At 45.0% G+C, this 16,636-nt stretch overlaps 1 protein-coding gene and 1 long non-coding RNA gene across 3 annotated transcripts in view; one reads left to right on the plus strand and one right to left on the minus strand.

Annotated features, from left to right (window-relative positions):
• Positions 1 to 81: 81 nt before the first annotated feature.
• On the plus strand, positions 82 to 5,279 carry LOC118938368. 2 transcript variants are annotated; one of them, XR_005035670.1, is made up of 2 exons: positions 82 to 4,449; positions 4,490 to 5,279. It is a non-coding gene; the product is annotated as an uncharacterized LOC118938368 (long non-coding RNA). The 2 variants fall into 2 exon arrangements; XR_005035671.1 differs by having other exon boundaries at positions 4,530 to 5,279.
• Positions 5,280 to 5,628: 349 nt separating this feature from the next.
• LOC110539049 (myosin-11-like) overlaps positions 5,629 to 16,636 on the minus strand; it is a 76,458-nt gene continuing 65,450 nt past the window's right edge. Inside the window, exons 39-45 of the mRNA XM_036942064.1 lie at positions 15,834 to 15,962; positions 15,446 to 15,531; positions 11,821 to 11,944; positions 10,531 to 10,739; positions 8,524 to 8,632; positions 8,127 to 8,299; positions 5,629 to 6,724 (exon numbers count right to left, since the gene is read on the minus strand). Coding sequence (XP_036797959.1) covers positions 6,502 to 6,724; positions 8,127 to 8,299; positions 8,524 to 8,632; positions 10,531 to 10,739; positions 11,821 to 11,944; positions 15,446 to 15,531; positions 15,834 to 15,962 — 1,053 coding nt within the window. The 3' untranslated portion in view covers positions 5,629 to 6,501. The remainder of the gene's footprint in view (positions 6,725 to 8,126; positions 8,300 to 8,523; positions 8,633 to 10,530; positions 10,740 to 11,820; positions 11,945 to 15,445; positions 15,532 to 15,833; positions 15,963 to 16,636) is intronic.

Below are 16,636 nucleotides of genomic sequence, written 5' to 3' on the forward strand. Positions count from 1 at the left end.
TTGGTGATTTACTGCCCCCTGGAGGGTGTTGTCTGAACAGGTATAAAGACAAGGTTGGTGATTTACTGCCCCCTGGAGGGTGTTGTCTGAATGGGTATAAAGACAATGTTGGTGATTTACTGCCCCCTGGAGGGTGTTGTCTGAACAGGTATAATAACAAGGTTGGTGATTTACTGGCACTTGCAGTTATGTAATGTTAGTATAGTATAATTCATTAGCTGATCAGTCCTACTGACCTGGATGGAATTCTGCAATCTTTTCCTGACCGATGGCAAGTACCAGCCACTTCTTGACTACTTCAAAATGGTGGAAGTCCTCAATGGCTCGCTCTGCCCATGCTTAAACCGGCTTTGTGGCACAAGAGCCGTCTATCCTAGTCTATGGTGTTGAGGGTGCTACTGCGCTCACCTTTAGAGCTTCAACATGAGAGCACCTTTAACTATGCTAGGCTGATAGAGATCTTCAACATGGCTAGGCTGATAGAGATCTTCAACATGGCTAGGCTGATAGAGATCTTCAACATGGCTAGGCTGATAGAGATCTTCAACATGGCTAGGCTGATAGAGATCTTCAACATGGCTAGGCGCTGATAGAGATCTTCAACATGGCTAGGCGCTGATAGAGATCAACATGGCTAGGCGCTGATAGAGATCTTCAACATGGCTAGGCTGATATAACAGAGTTAGATTACCAAAGTTAATGATGCCTTCTTGAACTATAATGTGTTTAAACTATAGCAATACAGTAGGATTTTCTTACTAGTAGAAGTCTTGAATGATGAATGAACAATCCATGAGTAATCCACGCGGAGATTGAAGCCGTGTTTTATAGTTGTAAGTGGAAAGGTTGATATTTGGATATGAACTCAGACGGCTGAGTATGTTGCTCAGAGGGTAGTGGATATGAACTCAGATGGCTGAGTATGTTGCTCAGAGGGTAGTGGATATGAACTCAGACAGCTGAGTATGTTGCTCAGAGGGTAGTGGATACGAACTCAGACAGCCACGTAGGTTGCTCAGAGGGTAGTGGATATGAACTCAGACAACTGAGTATGTTGCTCAGAGGGTAGTGGATATGAACTCAGACAGCTGAGTATGTTGCTCAGAGGGTAGTGGATATGAACTCAGACGGCTGAGTAGGTTGCTCAGAGGGTAGTGGATATGAACTCAGACAGCCACGTAGGTTGCTCAGAGGGTAGTGGATATGAACTCAGACAGCTGAGTAGGTTGCTCAGAGGGTAGTGGATATGAACTCAGACAGCTGAGTAGGTTGCTCAGAGGGTAGTGGATATGAACTCAGACAACTGAGTATGTTGCTCAGAAGGTAGTGGATATGAACTCAGACAGCTGAGTAGGTTGCTCAGAGGGTAGTGGATATGAACTCAGACAGCCACGTAGGTTGCTCAGAGGGTAGTCCAGATTTATGTTTGTTATGCGACAGCCTTACCTGTGAATGACTGACTAGGGCTGCAAAATTCAGCCAACTTTCTCTAATTTCCCACATATTCCATAAATCAGTGTTAGAAGGTTCACGGAATCAAACGGGAATAAGCAAGAAATCCAACATTCCAAATGGGAATTCTGGAAATCCAACATTCCAAATAGGAATTCTGGAAATCCAATGATTAAAAAAACATTTTTAAGTTACCGGAGTTTTTCAAACCTGTGAATGTGGTTTAGAATCTCAGGGTTTTTAACCCCTACAAGATGAGTGTTTAACATATTGTATATGGTGGCACAAGTGTAACAGAGGTTATTTGGCTCGGATAAACCAGTGGTTCACCACCAAGTGATGTACTCCATGCTCTGCCCTCTACCCCCTCATGAGTCTCCTCAAGTAGCCCCTGTGGATTGGCCAATTACCCCCAAGGGTTCTAGTACCACTGGTTGTGAACCACTGGGCTTACTATACTTGCATGGTGAATAACTTTGCCTGAGATCTGAAGACTCGCGTTAGCACCCTAGGGTAATGCCTTGGCTTTAACTCAGCGGGCTAACAGTCTCTGAAGGCGCTCAATGGCCTGGGTATTGTGGGTTTGAATACCTGGTTGATCATTCTCACCCCTATGTTTTGGGTGTTTGTTGGTTCGTTCTGTGATGACAGGCTTGGGGCTTAAATATCAACACATTCCCTATATAGGGCCCTACTTTTTTCCCCCAGTTAAAAGTAAGGGCATACTACTTAGTCGTAGGAGCCAGTCAAAAGTAGGATACTATATAGGGAATAGAGTGCCATTTATGGACGCACTCCAATACTGTCACACCTATATTGATGATATTGTCGCTTATATCCTGTTGGGTGAAGCTTTGTGCCTTACTCTGAGACCACAGTGTGGTCTGACCTTATTAAAGATGTCTCTGTGTAGCTGGGACCTCAGTGTGGTCTGATCTTATTAAAGATGTCTCTGTGTAGCTGGGACCTCAGTGTGGTCTGACCTTATTAAATATGTCTCTGTGTAGCTGGGACCTCAGTGTGGTCTGATCTTATTAAAGATGTCTCTGTGTAGCTGGGACCTCAGTGTGGTCTGACCTTATTAAAGATGTCTCTGTGTAGCTGGGACCTCAGTGTGGTCTGATCTTATTAAAGATGTCTCTGTGTAGCTGGGACCTCAGTGTGGTCTGATCTTATTAAAGATGTCTCTGTGTAGCTGGGACCTCAGTGTGGTCTGATCTTATTAAAGATGTCTCTGTGTAGCTGGGACCTCAGTGTGGTCTGACCTTATTAAATATGTCTCTGTGTAGCTGGGACCTCAGTGTGGTCTGATCTTATTAAAGATGTCTCTGTGTAGCTGGGACCTCAGTGTGGTCTGACCTTATTAAATATGTCTCTGTGTAGCTGGGACCTCAGTGTGGTCTGATCTTATTAAAGATGTCTCTGTGTAGCTGGGACCTCAGTGTGGTCTGATCTTATTAAAGATGTCTCTGTGTAGCTGGGACCTCAGTGTGGTCTGATCTTATTAAAGATGTCTCTGTGTAGCTGGGACCTCAGTGTGGTCTGATCTTATTAAAGATGTCTCTGTAGCTGGGACCTCCGTGTGGTCTGATCTTATTAAAGATGTCTCTGTGTAGCTGGGACCTCAGTGTGGTCTGATCTTATTAAAGATGTCTCTGTGTAGCTGGGACCTCAGTGTGGTCTGATCTTATTAAAGATGTCTCTGTGTAGCTGGGACCTCAGTGTGGTCTGATCTTATTAAAGATGTCTCTGTGTAGCTGGGACCTCAGTGTGGTCTGACCTTATTAAAGATGTCTCTGTGTAGCTGGGACCTCAGTGTGGTCTGACCTTATTAAAGATGTCTCTGTGTAGCTGGGACCTCAGTGTGGTCTGATCTTATTAAAGATGTCTCTGTGTAGCTGGGACCTCAGTGTGGTCTGACCTTATTAAATATGTCTCTGTGTAGCTGGGACCTCAGTGTGGTCTGATCTTATTAAAGATGTCTCTGTGTAGCTGGGACCTCAGTGTGGTCTGATCTTATTAAAGATGTCTCTGTGTAGCTGGGACCTCAGTGTGGTCTGATCTTATTAAAGATGTCTCTGTGTAGCTGGGACCTCAGTGTGGTCTGATCTTATTAAAGATGTCTCTGTGTAGCTGGGACCTCAGTGTGGTCTGATCTTATTAAAGATGTCTCTGTGTAGCTGGGACCTCAGTGTGGTCTGATCTTATTAAAGATGTCTCTGTGTAGCTGGGACCTCAGTGTGGTCTGATCTTATTAAAGATGTCTCTGTAGCTGGGACCTCCGTGTGGTCTGATCTTATTAAAGATGTCTCTGTGTAGCTGGGACCTCAGTGTGGTCTGATCTTATTAAAGATGTCTCTGTGTAGCTGGGACCTCAGTGTGGTCTGATCTTATTAAAGATGTCTCTGTGTAGCTGGGACCTCAGTGTGGTCTGACCTTATTAAAGATGTCTCTGTGTAGCTGGGACCTCAGTGTGGTCTGACCTTATTAAAGATGTCTCTGTGTAGCTGGGACCTCAGTGTGGTCTGACCTTATTAAAGATGTCTCTGTGTAGCTGGGACCTCAGTGTGGTCTGATCTTATTAAAGATGTCTCTTTCTACTGCTCAGGTACCGGTAATACACCTCAGCCCATTCAGTTCTAGCCAATGATATAGCGTCAACGCCAAACAAACTAATATTTAGCCCCAACTACCCTCCTCCCTAGGTCCTAGGCAAAGTTAGTAGATCTGAAAGAGTTGGATGGACGCGAGTAGCAACACAATATGGTAAATAGCACCTCCACCTTGTCCTCTGATGAGGCTAGGTGAAATATTCACCATGTTTATACCTATCCAATCCTTACAGATTTACCAAGTGCCCAGAGCTAGGTGCTAAGTGGAAGAGAGGAATAATATCAGTTGGCTGCTCAGTTCAGCTCAGTACTTTTGCCATCCAGGAGTATAAAAAGTTACCAATTCTGTTTCAAGAGACAATTGGAACGTCCGTTTATTTCCAGGGTTGACTGAATTGAAATGGAACTGAGCCCAACCCTGAAAGATTGACTGAATTGAAATGGAACCGAGCCCAACCCTGAAAGATTGACTGAATTGAAATGGAACCGAGCCCAACCATGAAAGAATGACTGAATTGAAATGGAACCGAGCCCAACCCTGAAAGATTGACTGAATTGAAATGGAACCGAGCCCAACCATGAAAGAATGACTGAATTGAAATGGAACCGAGCCCAACCATGAAAGAATGACTGAATTGAAATGGAACTGAGCCCAACCATGAAAGAATGACTGAATTGAAATGGAACTGAGCCCAACCCTGAAAGTAACCTTGTTCTGTGATGAGGGATGACATATGATTACTTCAAGGAAACGTGTTTTATGTTACAAAATACATGTAAGGGTTGATTCACTTGCTCTGGGTTCTTACTTTTTCCCTATATGGTACTAGTAATAATATAGGATGTAATAAAATAGAATGTTGAGTGTGTTTATAATGGGAGTGGATACCTACGTGTGACTGTTACTGCTTGTTGCTCAGGGGGTAGAATGTATGAAGCAATATCATTTGAAACATTTCTCTTAAACTCAGTGTGGATAGGGGTGTGTCTTGTTTCTGTGAATCAGGAAGTCACAGAGATGGACACCCAATGAGATGTCATGTTGTTGCTTTGTGTAGCCCACTCACAAGCTTCTGTACTAAAATATACACATTTCGTTTTTTCCCATTTAAATATGTGTTTCATCTTGGGATGCCTCTTCCTGTATCTAATAAGTCATGTTGGGTTAAATGTGTCTGACCCAACTGTCCTCAATAAAACTGACTTGGTGAAAGAGATGGTTTTTTTTTTGCGGTTGAACAAAATCCACAGACAAGAACACACGATTGTGGTGATTTGAAAATAGTTTATAGCATTTAAAAATATATATTTAGGTGTTTTCACAAACAATTCAGCCTAATAACCCTTGACACTGAATGGTACTAAAAGCCATGTAGACTTTTGTAGCCTGGGCACCAGTCTGTCTTGTGTCCTGTAGACCATTGTAGCCTGGGTACCAGTCTGTCTGTGTCCTGTAGACCATTGTAGCCTGGGTACCAGTCTGTCTGTGTCCTGTAGGATTGTAGCCTGGGTACCAGTCTGTCTGTGTCCTGTAGGATTGTAGCCTGGGTACCAGTCTGTCTGTGTCCTGTAGGATTGTAGCCTGGGCACCAGTCTGTCTGTGTCCTGTAGGATTGTAGCCTGGGCACCAGTCTGTCTGTGTCCTGTAGGATTGTAGCCTGGGTACCAGTCTGTCTGTCATGAGTTGACATGATGGCACAAACAGATCTGGGATGAGGCTAGTATGATTGTAGAATAAACAACAATTTTATGTGAACCTAAAATCAACGTAGATCGTAGCAGTAGGACTGTAGTGTGTGTGCGTCAGTAAGGAACTCATTATGAATGAAAAACAATGACCCAGCACACAGCCTGATATCTGATTAAATCTATCTTTAGACAGTATTGTCCCTGGGTTTACTCTATATCAACTCAATTCACATTAAATACCCAGATTAAAGAATTAGTTTATTTTAACATATAGCCACTGCTTAAAAATATAATCAAATAAATAAAAGTAGAGAGAAAAACAATCTTTAAGCTATAACTTCAGATATATATTATAACTTCAGATATATATTATGACATTGCAATAAGCTATAACTTCAGATATATATTATGACATCTGCAATAAGCTATAACTTCAGTTTAAAACAGCTCACACTGTACTTTGTGACATTTTGGTGACACAATAAAAGCTATTGTCACAGACAGGTGAGGCATAAAAAGGGGGCGGGGTATAAGGGAGGGGGAGGGAAGAAGGGAAGGGGAGGGAAGAAGGTAGGAGAAAAAGGAGGGAGGGAAGAAGGGAGAAGTGGAAGGAGGGAAAGATTAAAAGGAGGAATGGAAGGAGAGGGAACGAGGGAGGGAAAAAGGACAGGCAATAGAAAGATGTATTGAGGGAAGGACAAGAAGAAGGAAGGACAGTGTTTAAAAGGAGGGGTGAGACTTTGTCCCTCTACTCTTCCGGCAGGGTTCCGCTGATGTCCTCTGGAGGCGGGGTGGACGAGAACAGAGGCTCCTCCTCTTCTGGAACGTTGTTTGTGTTCTCAGAATTCCCACCATTCCCTTCATTATCCCCAGCTCTGCTCCTCCGGCTCCCGGTCCTACTGAGGCTGACATTCCCAATGCTCCCCACGCGACGAGGACTGCTGCTGAAAGATGACTCCCCTCCTCCTCGCCTGGGAAGGACGGGAATGTCGGGGAATTAGAGGCAGAGGGAAGAGGCAGGATAGAAGGCCGTATTGGAGGAAGAGAAGAAAAAGAGTAGAATTTGGAGAAGGGAAGAAGAAGAGATGCCAGAATCAGACAGAGAGGAAATGAGTTAAGTTAGAGGTATAGTTGGTTTCCAGAGCCATGTAAGAAACATATGTGTCTGGATGGTTAGACCTTAAACACGGTTGGACGAAGAACTGGAAGAAAAGTCTGCTATAGAAGAGGAGGGTTTAGAGGTGAAGACAGAGGATGGATGAGAGACCAAGGGTTAGCTAAAGGCTGAGGAGTTTAAGTTTGAGGAAGAGATTGAGGAAGAGTTTGAGGAAGAATTTAAGGTAGATTTTGAGGAAGGCTTTAAGGAAGAATTTGAGGAAGAGTCTGAGGAAGAGTTTAAGGAAGAATTTGAGGAAGAGTTTGAGGAAGGCTTTAAGGAAGAATTTGAGGAAGAGTCTGAGGAAGAGTTTAAGGAAGAATTTGAGGAAGATTTTGAGGAAGTGTTTGAGGAAGTGTTTGAGAAAGTGTCATCAGAAAAACTTAGTTGAATTAGCTGCAGAGTTGCTGTAGATTCCCAAGTCAAGTAATGATGTGAGTATTAAGTTGATTGCTGAAGTAAAGATGACTCAGCAAGAGGCAGACAGAGAAGCGTTTGAGGGCAAGTTAATATCTAAAGGACAGGTTTGAAGAGGTGTCAGAGTCAGAGACAGAAGAGGAAGAGAAAGAACATCAACATCATAAACAGTCTTGTTTTGGCTGGTCTTCGGCCAGGTGTAGTGTTATATTGTCTACTATATACAGTCCAGGTGTAGTGTTATATTGTCTACTATATACAGGTCAGGTGTAGTGTTATATTGTCTACTATATACAGGTCAGGTGTAGTGTTATATTGTCTACTATATACAGTCCAGGTGTAGTGTTGTATTGTCTACTATATACAGTCCAGGTGTAGTGTTATATTGTCTACTATATATAGTCCAGGTGTAGTGTTATATTGTCTACTATATACAGGCCAGGTGTAGTGTTATATTGTCTACTATATACAGGCCAGGTGTAGTGTTATATTGTCTACTATATACAGGTCAGGTGTAGTGTTATATTGTCTACTATATACAGGTCAGGTGTAGTGTTATATTGTCTACTATATACAGGTCAGGTGTAGTGTTATATTGTCTACTATATACAGGTCAGGTGTAGTGTATGAGCTGCATTTCTACTATGACTGTAACCCTGTAAAACAACTTCACAGCACCTGGTGTACATCAGTGTAAAAATATCTGGTGTAAAAATATCATCTCGAGGTGTACATCAGTGTACATCAGTGTGATGTCTGCTTAGTGTTGTATTTAGCCAGGCGGAATAACCTGTGTGTACCTGAGTTTGCTCTTTAGGGCCGACACCTCCCTACTGAGGGCGTCGCTGGCCTCGGAGGCCTCGTCCAGTTCTCTCTGTAACTTCCTGCGTCCCGCGGCAACCCGTTGAGACTCCTCCTCCGCCTCCTCCAGCTGACGCTTGAGCTGCTTCACACGCACGTTAGCCTTTTCCGCCTAGTCACACACACACACGCACGCACACACACACACACACACGTGCACCGGAATGCGTGCGCACACACACACACAGACACACAAGCAATGGAATGGGCACACACACACACACATACATAAGGGAAGGAAGCCAAAAAGCAAACTCAAAAATACATTTTAAAATTGAAGGATATGTGTTGGAATGTGTGTGTATATATATATATGTGTGTGTGTGTGTGTGTTACCTGGTCCTTGTACTGCTCTGCCTGTTTCCTGTCTTCCTCCATCTGGATGGTCAGATCCTTCAGTTTCTTCTCTTTCTGACGCGTTGCTTTAGCGTTGGTCTGTCTCTCTCTGGACACACACACACACACACACACACAGAGACACACACACACACACACACACACACACAGAGACACACACACACACACACACACACACACACAGAGACACACACACACACACACACACACACACACACACACACACACACACACACACACACACACACACACACACACAAAATAACCTTACAGCTCTCTCTTTCTGGACACACACCAAGCCAGAACTTTCCAGCTGATATATATTTTATTGAGCCTTTCTTTAGGCAGGGAGTCCCATTGATGTCCTCTACCAACAATCTGAATTGCCAGAAAGGTACCAATGTGTCCAACTGTAATGATGACTGCACTATCCATTCCATCACTATAGTATTACTATTGGGCTTATACACTCACCGGACAGTTTATTAGGTACACCCATCTAGTACCCAGACAGTTTATTAGGTACACGCATCTAGTACCAGGTCCAGTTTATTAGGTACACCCATCTAGTACCAGGTCCAGTTTATTAGGTACACCCATCTAGTACCAGGTCCAGTTTATTAGGTACACCCATCTAGTACCAGGTCCAGTTTATTAGGTACACCCATCTAGTACCAGGTCCAGTTTATTAGGTACACCCATCGAGTACCCGGACAGTTTATTAGGTACACTTATCTAGTACCAGGTCCAGTTTATTAGGTACACCCATCTAGTACCAGGTCCAGTTTATTAGGTACACCCATCTAGTACCAGGTCCAGTTTATTAGGTACACCCATCTAGTACCAGGTCCAGTTTATTAGGTACACCCATCTAGTACCAGGTCCAGTTTATTAGGTACACCCATCTAGTACCAGGTCCAGTTTATTAGGTACAGTCATCAGTTTATTAGGTACACCTTCAGTTTATTAGGTACACCCATCTAGTACAGGGTCGGACCGTCCTTTGCCTCCAGAACAGCTTGAATTCTTCGGGGAATTCTACAATGTGTCGAAAAACGTTTCACAGGGATGTTGACATCACACAAGTACATGGTCGGACCTTCCTTTGCCTCCAGAACAGCTTGAATTCTTCGGGGCATTCTACAAGGTGTATGGGAACAGTCAGTTCCATCTCATCGCAAAGATATTCTATTGGGTTGAGGTCTGGGGACTGACCTGGGGACTGTTCTGGGGACTGACCTGGGGACTGATCTGGGGACTGACCTGGGGACTGATCTGGGGACTGACCTGGGGACTGATCTGGGGACTGACCTGGGGACTGATCTGGGGACTGACCTGGGGACTGATCTGGGGACTGGTCTGGGGACTGACCTGGGGACTGGTCTGGGGACTGACCTGGGGACTGACCTGGGGACTGGTCTGGGGACTGATGTGGGGACTGACCTGGGGACTGGTCTGGGGACTGGTCTGGGGACTGATCTGGGGACTGATCTGGGGACTGATCTGGCCACTCAAGTAAACTGAACTCGCTGTCATTTTCCAGGCGATGTTTTCCCACTTCTCTATTGTAGTGGATCACGTGTCCACTGGAGCCGCTTCTTCCTGTTTGTAGCTGATGGGAGGGGAACCCGGTGTGGTCGTCTGCTGCAACAGCCCATCCGTGACAGAGATCGATGAGATGTGCATTCGTGAGATGCCGTTATTTGTCTGTTTGTGTCCCGTCTGTTGGATTGCACGAGTCTTGCCGTGGTGTACCTAATAAACTGTCCAGTGTATATTTACCTACCTTGCCTTTTGCATTGAGATCAAGTTCTTTATGTAGTTCATCATGACCATGTGAGCAAGAACTACATTTCCCATCACCCTCTCCTGCCCCCACCTGTTCTCCAGCCAGAGCTGTTCCTGTCTCCTCCTCTCCTCTCCTCGCCTCCCCCTCTCCTGTTCTCCAGCCCTCTCCCTCCTCTCCTCCCCCTCTCCTGTCCTTACCTGTTCTCCAGCTCCAGCTGCTCCTCCAGCTGGTGTAGTTTGGCCTCCAGGGCGGCGATGGAGGATTTGAACTTTGACCTCCCCTGACCCTCCATCTCCTGTAGCTTGACCTTCAGATCCTTGTTCTGCCTCTCGAGCTGCTGTCTGGCGCCCTCACTGCTCTGGGAGGAACTACGCTCAGCCTGCAGCTCACTGCTCAACTGGTCCACCTAGGGGGAAGGGATAGAGAGACGCACACGTCATCACTTTAGAGAGGGGGTCATGGGAGGAAGAGGTTAGGACCAGGAGGAAGAGACAAAAGATGCCCTCTGGTCTGACAGTAAAGGGAAGAGGTATAGAGACAGTAAGGGGAAGAGGTATGGAGACAGTAAAGGGAAGAGGAGGTAGGGAGACAGTAAAGGGAAGAGGTAGGGAGACAGTAAGGGGAAGAGGTATGGAGACAGTAAAGGGGAAGAGGTAGGGAGACAGTAAAGGGAAGAGGTAGGGAGACAGTAAAGGGAAGAGGTAGGGAGACAGTAAAGGGAAGAGGTAGGGAGACAGTGAAGGGAAGAGGTAGGGAGACAGTAAAGGGAAGAGGTAGGGAGACAGTAAAGGGAAGAGGAGGTAGGGAGACAGTAAAGGGAAGAGGTAGGGAGACAGTAAAGGGAAGAGGTAGGGAGACAGTAAAGGGAGGCAGTAAAGGGAAGAGGTCGGGAGACAGTAAAGGGAAGAGGTATGGAGACAGTAAAGGGAGACAGTAAAGGGAAGAGGTAGAGAGACAGTAAAGGGAGACAGTAAAGGGAAGAGGTATGGAGACAGTAAAGGGAAGAGGTAGGGAGACAGTAAGGGGAAGAGGTAGGGAGACAGTAAAGGGAAGAGGTAGGGAGACAGTAAAGGGAAGAGGTATGGAGACAGTAAAGGGAAGAGGTAGGGAGACAGTAAAGGGAAGAGGTAGGGAGACAGTAAAGGGAAGAGGTAGGGAGACAGTAAAGGAAAGAGGTCGGGAGACAGTAAAGGGAAGAGGTCGGGAGACAGTAAGGGGAAGAGGTAGGGAGACAGTAAATGGAAGAGGTAGGGAGACAGTAAAGGGAAGAGGTAGGGAGACAGTAAAGGGAAGAGGTAGGGAGACAGTAAAGGGAAGAGGTAGGGAGACAGTAAAGGGAAGAGGTAGGGAAGTCACTGAGTGTCTCTTGGTCTGCGCCTCCTCCCTTCACACTACCTAGTGCATACTCCCCTCCCCGTAAACCCTACCTAAAGCACACTCCCCTCCCACCTACACACTACCTAGTGTAAACTCCCCTCCTCTCCTACCTGTTGCTGTGTCTTCCGGAGGCGGTCGTGGAGGTTCTCCATGTTGGCCTGCTCCTCCTCCAGCTCTTCCTCTAGCTGGCTGATCTTAGCCTCCAGACGACGCTTCTCATCAGACATCATAGATCTGAGAAGTGGAGGAAGAGGAGAGGAGGGTAAGAGGAGGAGGAGGGAGGATAGGAGGAGGAGAGGAAGAGGAGGAGGAGCAGATGAGCAGAGACTTACAGTATAAATGTCAATAGTCTGCACTGAATTGAATGGGAGAAACTAATGAGTTAAAGGTAAGGCTTAGGTTTAGGTTTAAGTGTTAAGTTTGGGTTAAGGGTTAAGTTTAGGTTTAAGGCTTAAGTTTGGGTTAAGGGTTAAGTTTAAGGGTTAAGTTTTTGGTTAAGGGTTAGGTTTAAGGGTTAAGTTTGGGTTAAGGGTTAGGTCTAGGCATTAGGGTTAAGGTTAGTTTTAGGGTATGGTTAAGTTTGGGTTAAGGGTTAGGTTTAGGTTTAAGGGTTAAGTTTGGGTTAAGGGTTAGGTTTAAGGGTTAAGTTTGAGTTAAGGGTTAGGTTTAGGTTTAAGGGTTAAGTTTGGTTTAAAGGTTTAAGGGTTAAGGGTTAGGTTTAAGGGTTAAGTTTGGGTTAAGGGTTAGGTTAATGTTTAAGGGTTAAGTTTGGGTTAAGGGTTAGGGTTAAGGGTTAAGTTGGGTTAAGGGTTAGGTTTAAGGGTTAAGCTTGGGTCAAGGGTTAAGTTTAGGTTTAGGTTTAAGGGTTAAGGGTTAGGGTTAAGGGTTAAGTTGGGTTAAGGGTTAAGGGTTAAGTTGGGTTAAGGGTTAGGTTTAAGGGTTAAGTTTTGGTTAAGAGTTAAGTTTAGGCATAAGGGTTAAGGTTAGTTTTAGGGTATGGTTAAGTTTGGGTTAAGGGTTAAGTTTAGGCATAAGGGTTAAGGTTAATTTTAGGGTAGGGTTAAGTTTGGGTTAAGGGTTAGGTTTAAGGGTTAAGTTTGGCTTAAGGGTTAAGTTTAGGCTTAAGGGTTAAGGTTAGTTTTAGGGTAGGGTTAAGTTTGGGATAAGGGTTAGGTTTAAGGGTTAAGTTTGGGTTAGGGTTAAGGTTAGTTTTAGGGGATGGTTTAGTTTGGGTTAAGGGTTAGGCATAAGGGTTAAGGTTAGTTTTAGGGTATGGTTAAGTTTGGGTTAAGGGTTAAGGTTAGTTTTAGGGTATGGTTAGGTTTGGGTTAAGGGTTAAGGTTAGTTTTAGGGTATGGTTAGGTTTGGGTTAAGGGTTAGGTTTAAGGGTTAAGTTTGGGTTAAGGGTTAGGTTTAAGGGTTAAGGTTAGTTTTAGGGTATGGTTAGGTTTGGGTTAAGGTTTAAGGGTTAAGGTTAGTTTTAGGGTATGGTTAGGTTTGGGTTAAGGGTTAGGTTAGTTTTAGGGTATGGTTAGGTTTGGGTTAAGGGTTAGGTTTAAGGGTTAAGGTTAGTTTTAGGGTAGGGTTAGGTTTGGGTTAAGGGTTAGGTTCGTTTTAGGGTAGGGTTAGGTTTGGGTTAAGGGTTAAGATTAGTTTTAGGGTATGGTTAGGTTTGGGTTAAGGGTTAAGGTTAGTTTTAGGGTAGGGTTAGTTTTGGGTTAAGGGTTAGGTTAGTTTTAGGGTAGGGTTAGGTTTGGGTTAAGGGTTAAGATTAGTTTTAGGGTATGGTTAGGTTTGGGTTAAGGGTTAAGGTTAGTTTTAGGGTAGGGTTAGGTTTGGGTTAAGGGTTAAGATTAGTTTTAGGGTATGGTTAGGTTTGGGTTAAGGGTTAAGGTTAGTTTTAGGGTAGGGTTAGATTTGGGTTAAGGGTTAGGTTTAAGGGTTAAGTTTGGGTTAAGGGTTAGGTTTAAGGGTTAAGGTTAGTTTTAGGGTATGGGTAGGTTTGGGTTAAGGTTTAAGGGTTAAGGTTAGTTTTAGGGTATGGTTAGGTTTGGGTTAAGGGTTAGGTTAGTTTTAGGGTAGGGTTAGGTTTGGGTTAAGGGTTAGGTTTAAGGTTAGTTTTAGGGTAGGGTTAGGTTTGGGTTAAGGGTTAGGTTAGTTTTAGGGTAGGGTTAGGTTTGGGTTAAGGGTTAAGATTAGTTTTAGGGTATGGTTAGGTTTGGGTTAAGGGTTAGGTTAGTTTTAGGGTAGGGTTAGGTTTGGGTTAAGATTAGTTTTAGGGTATGGTTAGGTTTGGGTTAAGGGTTAAGGTTAGTTTTAGGGTAGGGTTAGGTTTGGGTTAAGGGTTAAGATTAGTTTTAGGGTATAGTTAGGTTTGGGTTAAGGGTTAAGGTTAGTTTTAGGGTAGGGTTAGTTTTGGGTTAAGGGTTAGTTTTAGGGTAGGGTTAGGTTTGGGTTAAGGGTTAGGTTAGTTTTAGGGTAGGGTTAGGTTTGGGTTAAGGGTTAGGTTAGTTTTAGGGTATGGTTAGGTTTGGGTTAAGGGTTAGGTTAGTTTTAGGGTAGGGTTAGGTTTGGGTTAAGGGTTAAGGTTAGTTTTAGGGTAGGGTTAGGTTTGGGTTAAGGGTTAGGTTAGTTTTAGGGTAGGGTTAGGTTTGGGTTAAGGGTTAGGTTAGTTTTAGGGTAGGGTTAGGTTTGGGTTAAGGGTTAGGTTAGTTTTAGGGTAGGGTTAGGTTTGGGTTAAGGGTTAGGTTTGGGTTAAGGGTTAGGTTTGGGTTAAGGGTTAGGTTAGTTTTAGTGTAGGGTTAGGTTTGGGTTAAGGGTTAAGATTAGTTTTAGGGTATAGTTAGGTTTGGGTTAAGGGTTAAGGTTAGTTTTAGGGTAGGGTTAGTTTTGGGTTAAGGATTAGTTTTAGGGTATGGTTAGGTTTGGGTTAAGGGTTAAGGTTAGTTTTAGGGTAGGGTTAGGTTTGGGTTAAGGGTTAAGATTAGTTTTAGGGTATAGTTAGGTTTGGGTTAAGGGTTAAGGTTAGTTTTAGGGTAGGGTTAGTTTTGGGTTAAGGGTTAGTTTTAGGGTAGGGTTAGGTTTGGGTTAAGGGTTAGGTTAGTTTTAGGGTAGGGTTAGGTTTGGGTTAAGGGTTAGGTTAGTTTTAGGGTATGGTTAGGTTTGGGTTAAGGGTTAGGTTAGTTTTAGGGTAGGGTTAGGTTTGGGTTAAGGGTTAAGGTTAGTTTTAGGGTAGGGTTAGGTTTGGGTTAAGGGTTAGGTTAGTTTTAGGGTAGGGTTAGGTTTGGGTTAAGGGTTAGGTTAGTTTTAGGGTAGGGTTAGGTTTGGGTTAAGGGTTAGGTTAGTTTTAGGGTAGGGTTAGGTTTGGGTTAAGGGTTAGGTTTGGGTTAAGGGTTAGGTTTGGGTTAAGGGTTAGGTTAGTTTTAGTGTAGGGTTAGGTTTGGGTTAAGGGTTAGGTTAGTTTTAGGGTAGGGTTAGGTTTGGGTTAAGGGTTAGGTTAGTTTTAGGGTAGGGTTAGGTTTGGGTTAAGGGTTAGGTGTTAACAGTACTGAGGATGTTGTCACATGTCCAGACGTTCTACATCAATACAGATGAAGGAAAAGAGATGAGGCCTGTGTCCCATATTACATCCTAATCCCTTTATAGTGCACTACTTTAGACCACGGACCAATGGCCTATAGGGTGGCATTTGGGACACAGTCTAGGGGACCTTTTAAAAGTAGCCTACACACTCACTTCCCAGAGTTGCTGGCCAGATCCTCAGACATCTCATCTCTCTCTGTCTCGGCCTGCTTACGAGCCCTCTCTGCCGCAGCCAAGTCCTACAGGGGGGACAAAGAGTGAAGAGATGTAGGAGGAGAGATGGGGGGCATTTTAGGAGACAAGAACAGGAGAGAGACAGAGTGAAGTTTCTAGTGATGTGGCAAGATTCTCCCATGTTAACATGGGAGGACAAAGAGAGAGACAGAGGGAGAGGGGGGGGGAGAAAGAGGGGGGGGGGGAGAAAGAGGGGGGAGACAGACAGAGAGAAGGAGGGGGAGGGAGAGACAGAGGGAGAGAGGGGGGAGAGAGACAGAGGGAAAGAGGGGGGAGGGAGAGAGGGGGGAGGTAGGGAAGACTGTACCTCCTGTAGCTGCATGAAGCTGGCCTCCAGGGTCTTGGCTCTCCTCTCGGACTCCCTGGCTGAGGACAGTACCTCCTTCTGGGCTGCACGGGAATCCTCCACCTCCCTCTGGAGCTCCTTCATCTGGGCCTGAGGAGGGGGAGGAGGAGAGGAGAGAAGAGGAGGAGCGGGTAGGAGGAGGAGCGGGAGGAGGAGAGGGGAAGGAGAGGAGAAGGAATAGAAGCCGGAGAGGGAGGAAATGGAAGTCATTAGTGGAGAAATGCTAAACGGACCCAGGATCAGAGTCTACACCGTCTAGGGACAACTTCCCCCTACAGCCAGGATCAGAGTCTACAGACAACTTCCCCATACAGCCAGGATCAGAGTCTACAGACAACTTCCCCCTACAGCCAGGACCAGAGTCTACAGACAACTTCCCCCTACAGCCAGGATCAGAGTCTACAGACAACTTCCCCCTACATCCAGGATCAGAGTCTACAGACAACTTCCCCCTACATCCAGGATCAGAGTCTATAGACAACTTCCCCCTACAGCCAGGATCAGAGTCTACAGACAACTTCACCCTACATCCAGGATCAGGGTCTACAGATAACTTCCCCTACATCCAGGATCAGTCTACAGATAACTTCCCCTACATCCAGGATCAGTCTACAGACAACTTCCCCCTACACCCAGGATCAGAGTCTACAGACAACTTCCCCCTACAGCCAGGATCAGAGTCTACAGACAACTTCACCCTACATCCAGGATCAGAGTCTACAGATAACTTCCCCTACATCCAGGATCAGTCTACAGACAACTTC

This window comes from Oncorhynchus mykiss, chromosome 13 (genome assembly GCF_013265735.2).
Source record: "Oncorhynchus mykiss isolate Arlee chromosome 13, USDA_OmykA_1.1, whole genome shotgun sequence".
Lineage (NCBI taxonomy): Eukaryota > Metazoa > Chordata > Actinopteri > Salmoniformes > Salmonidae > Oncorhynchus > Oncorhynchus mykiss.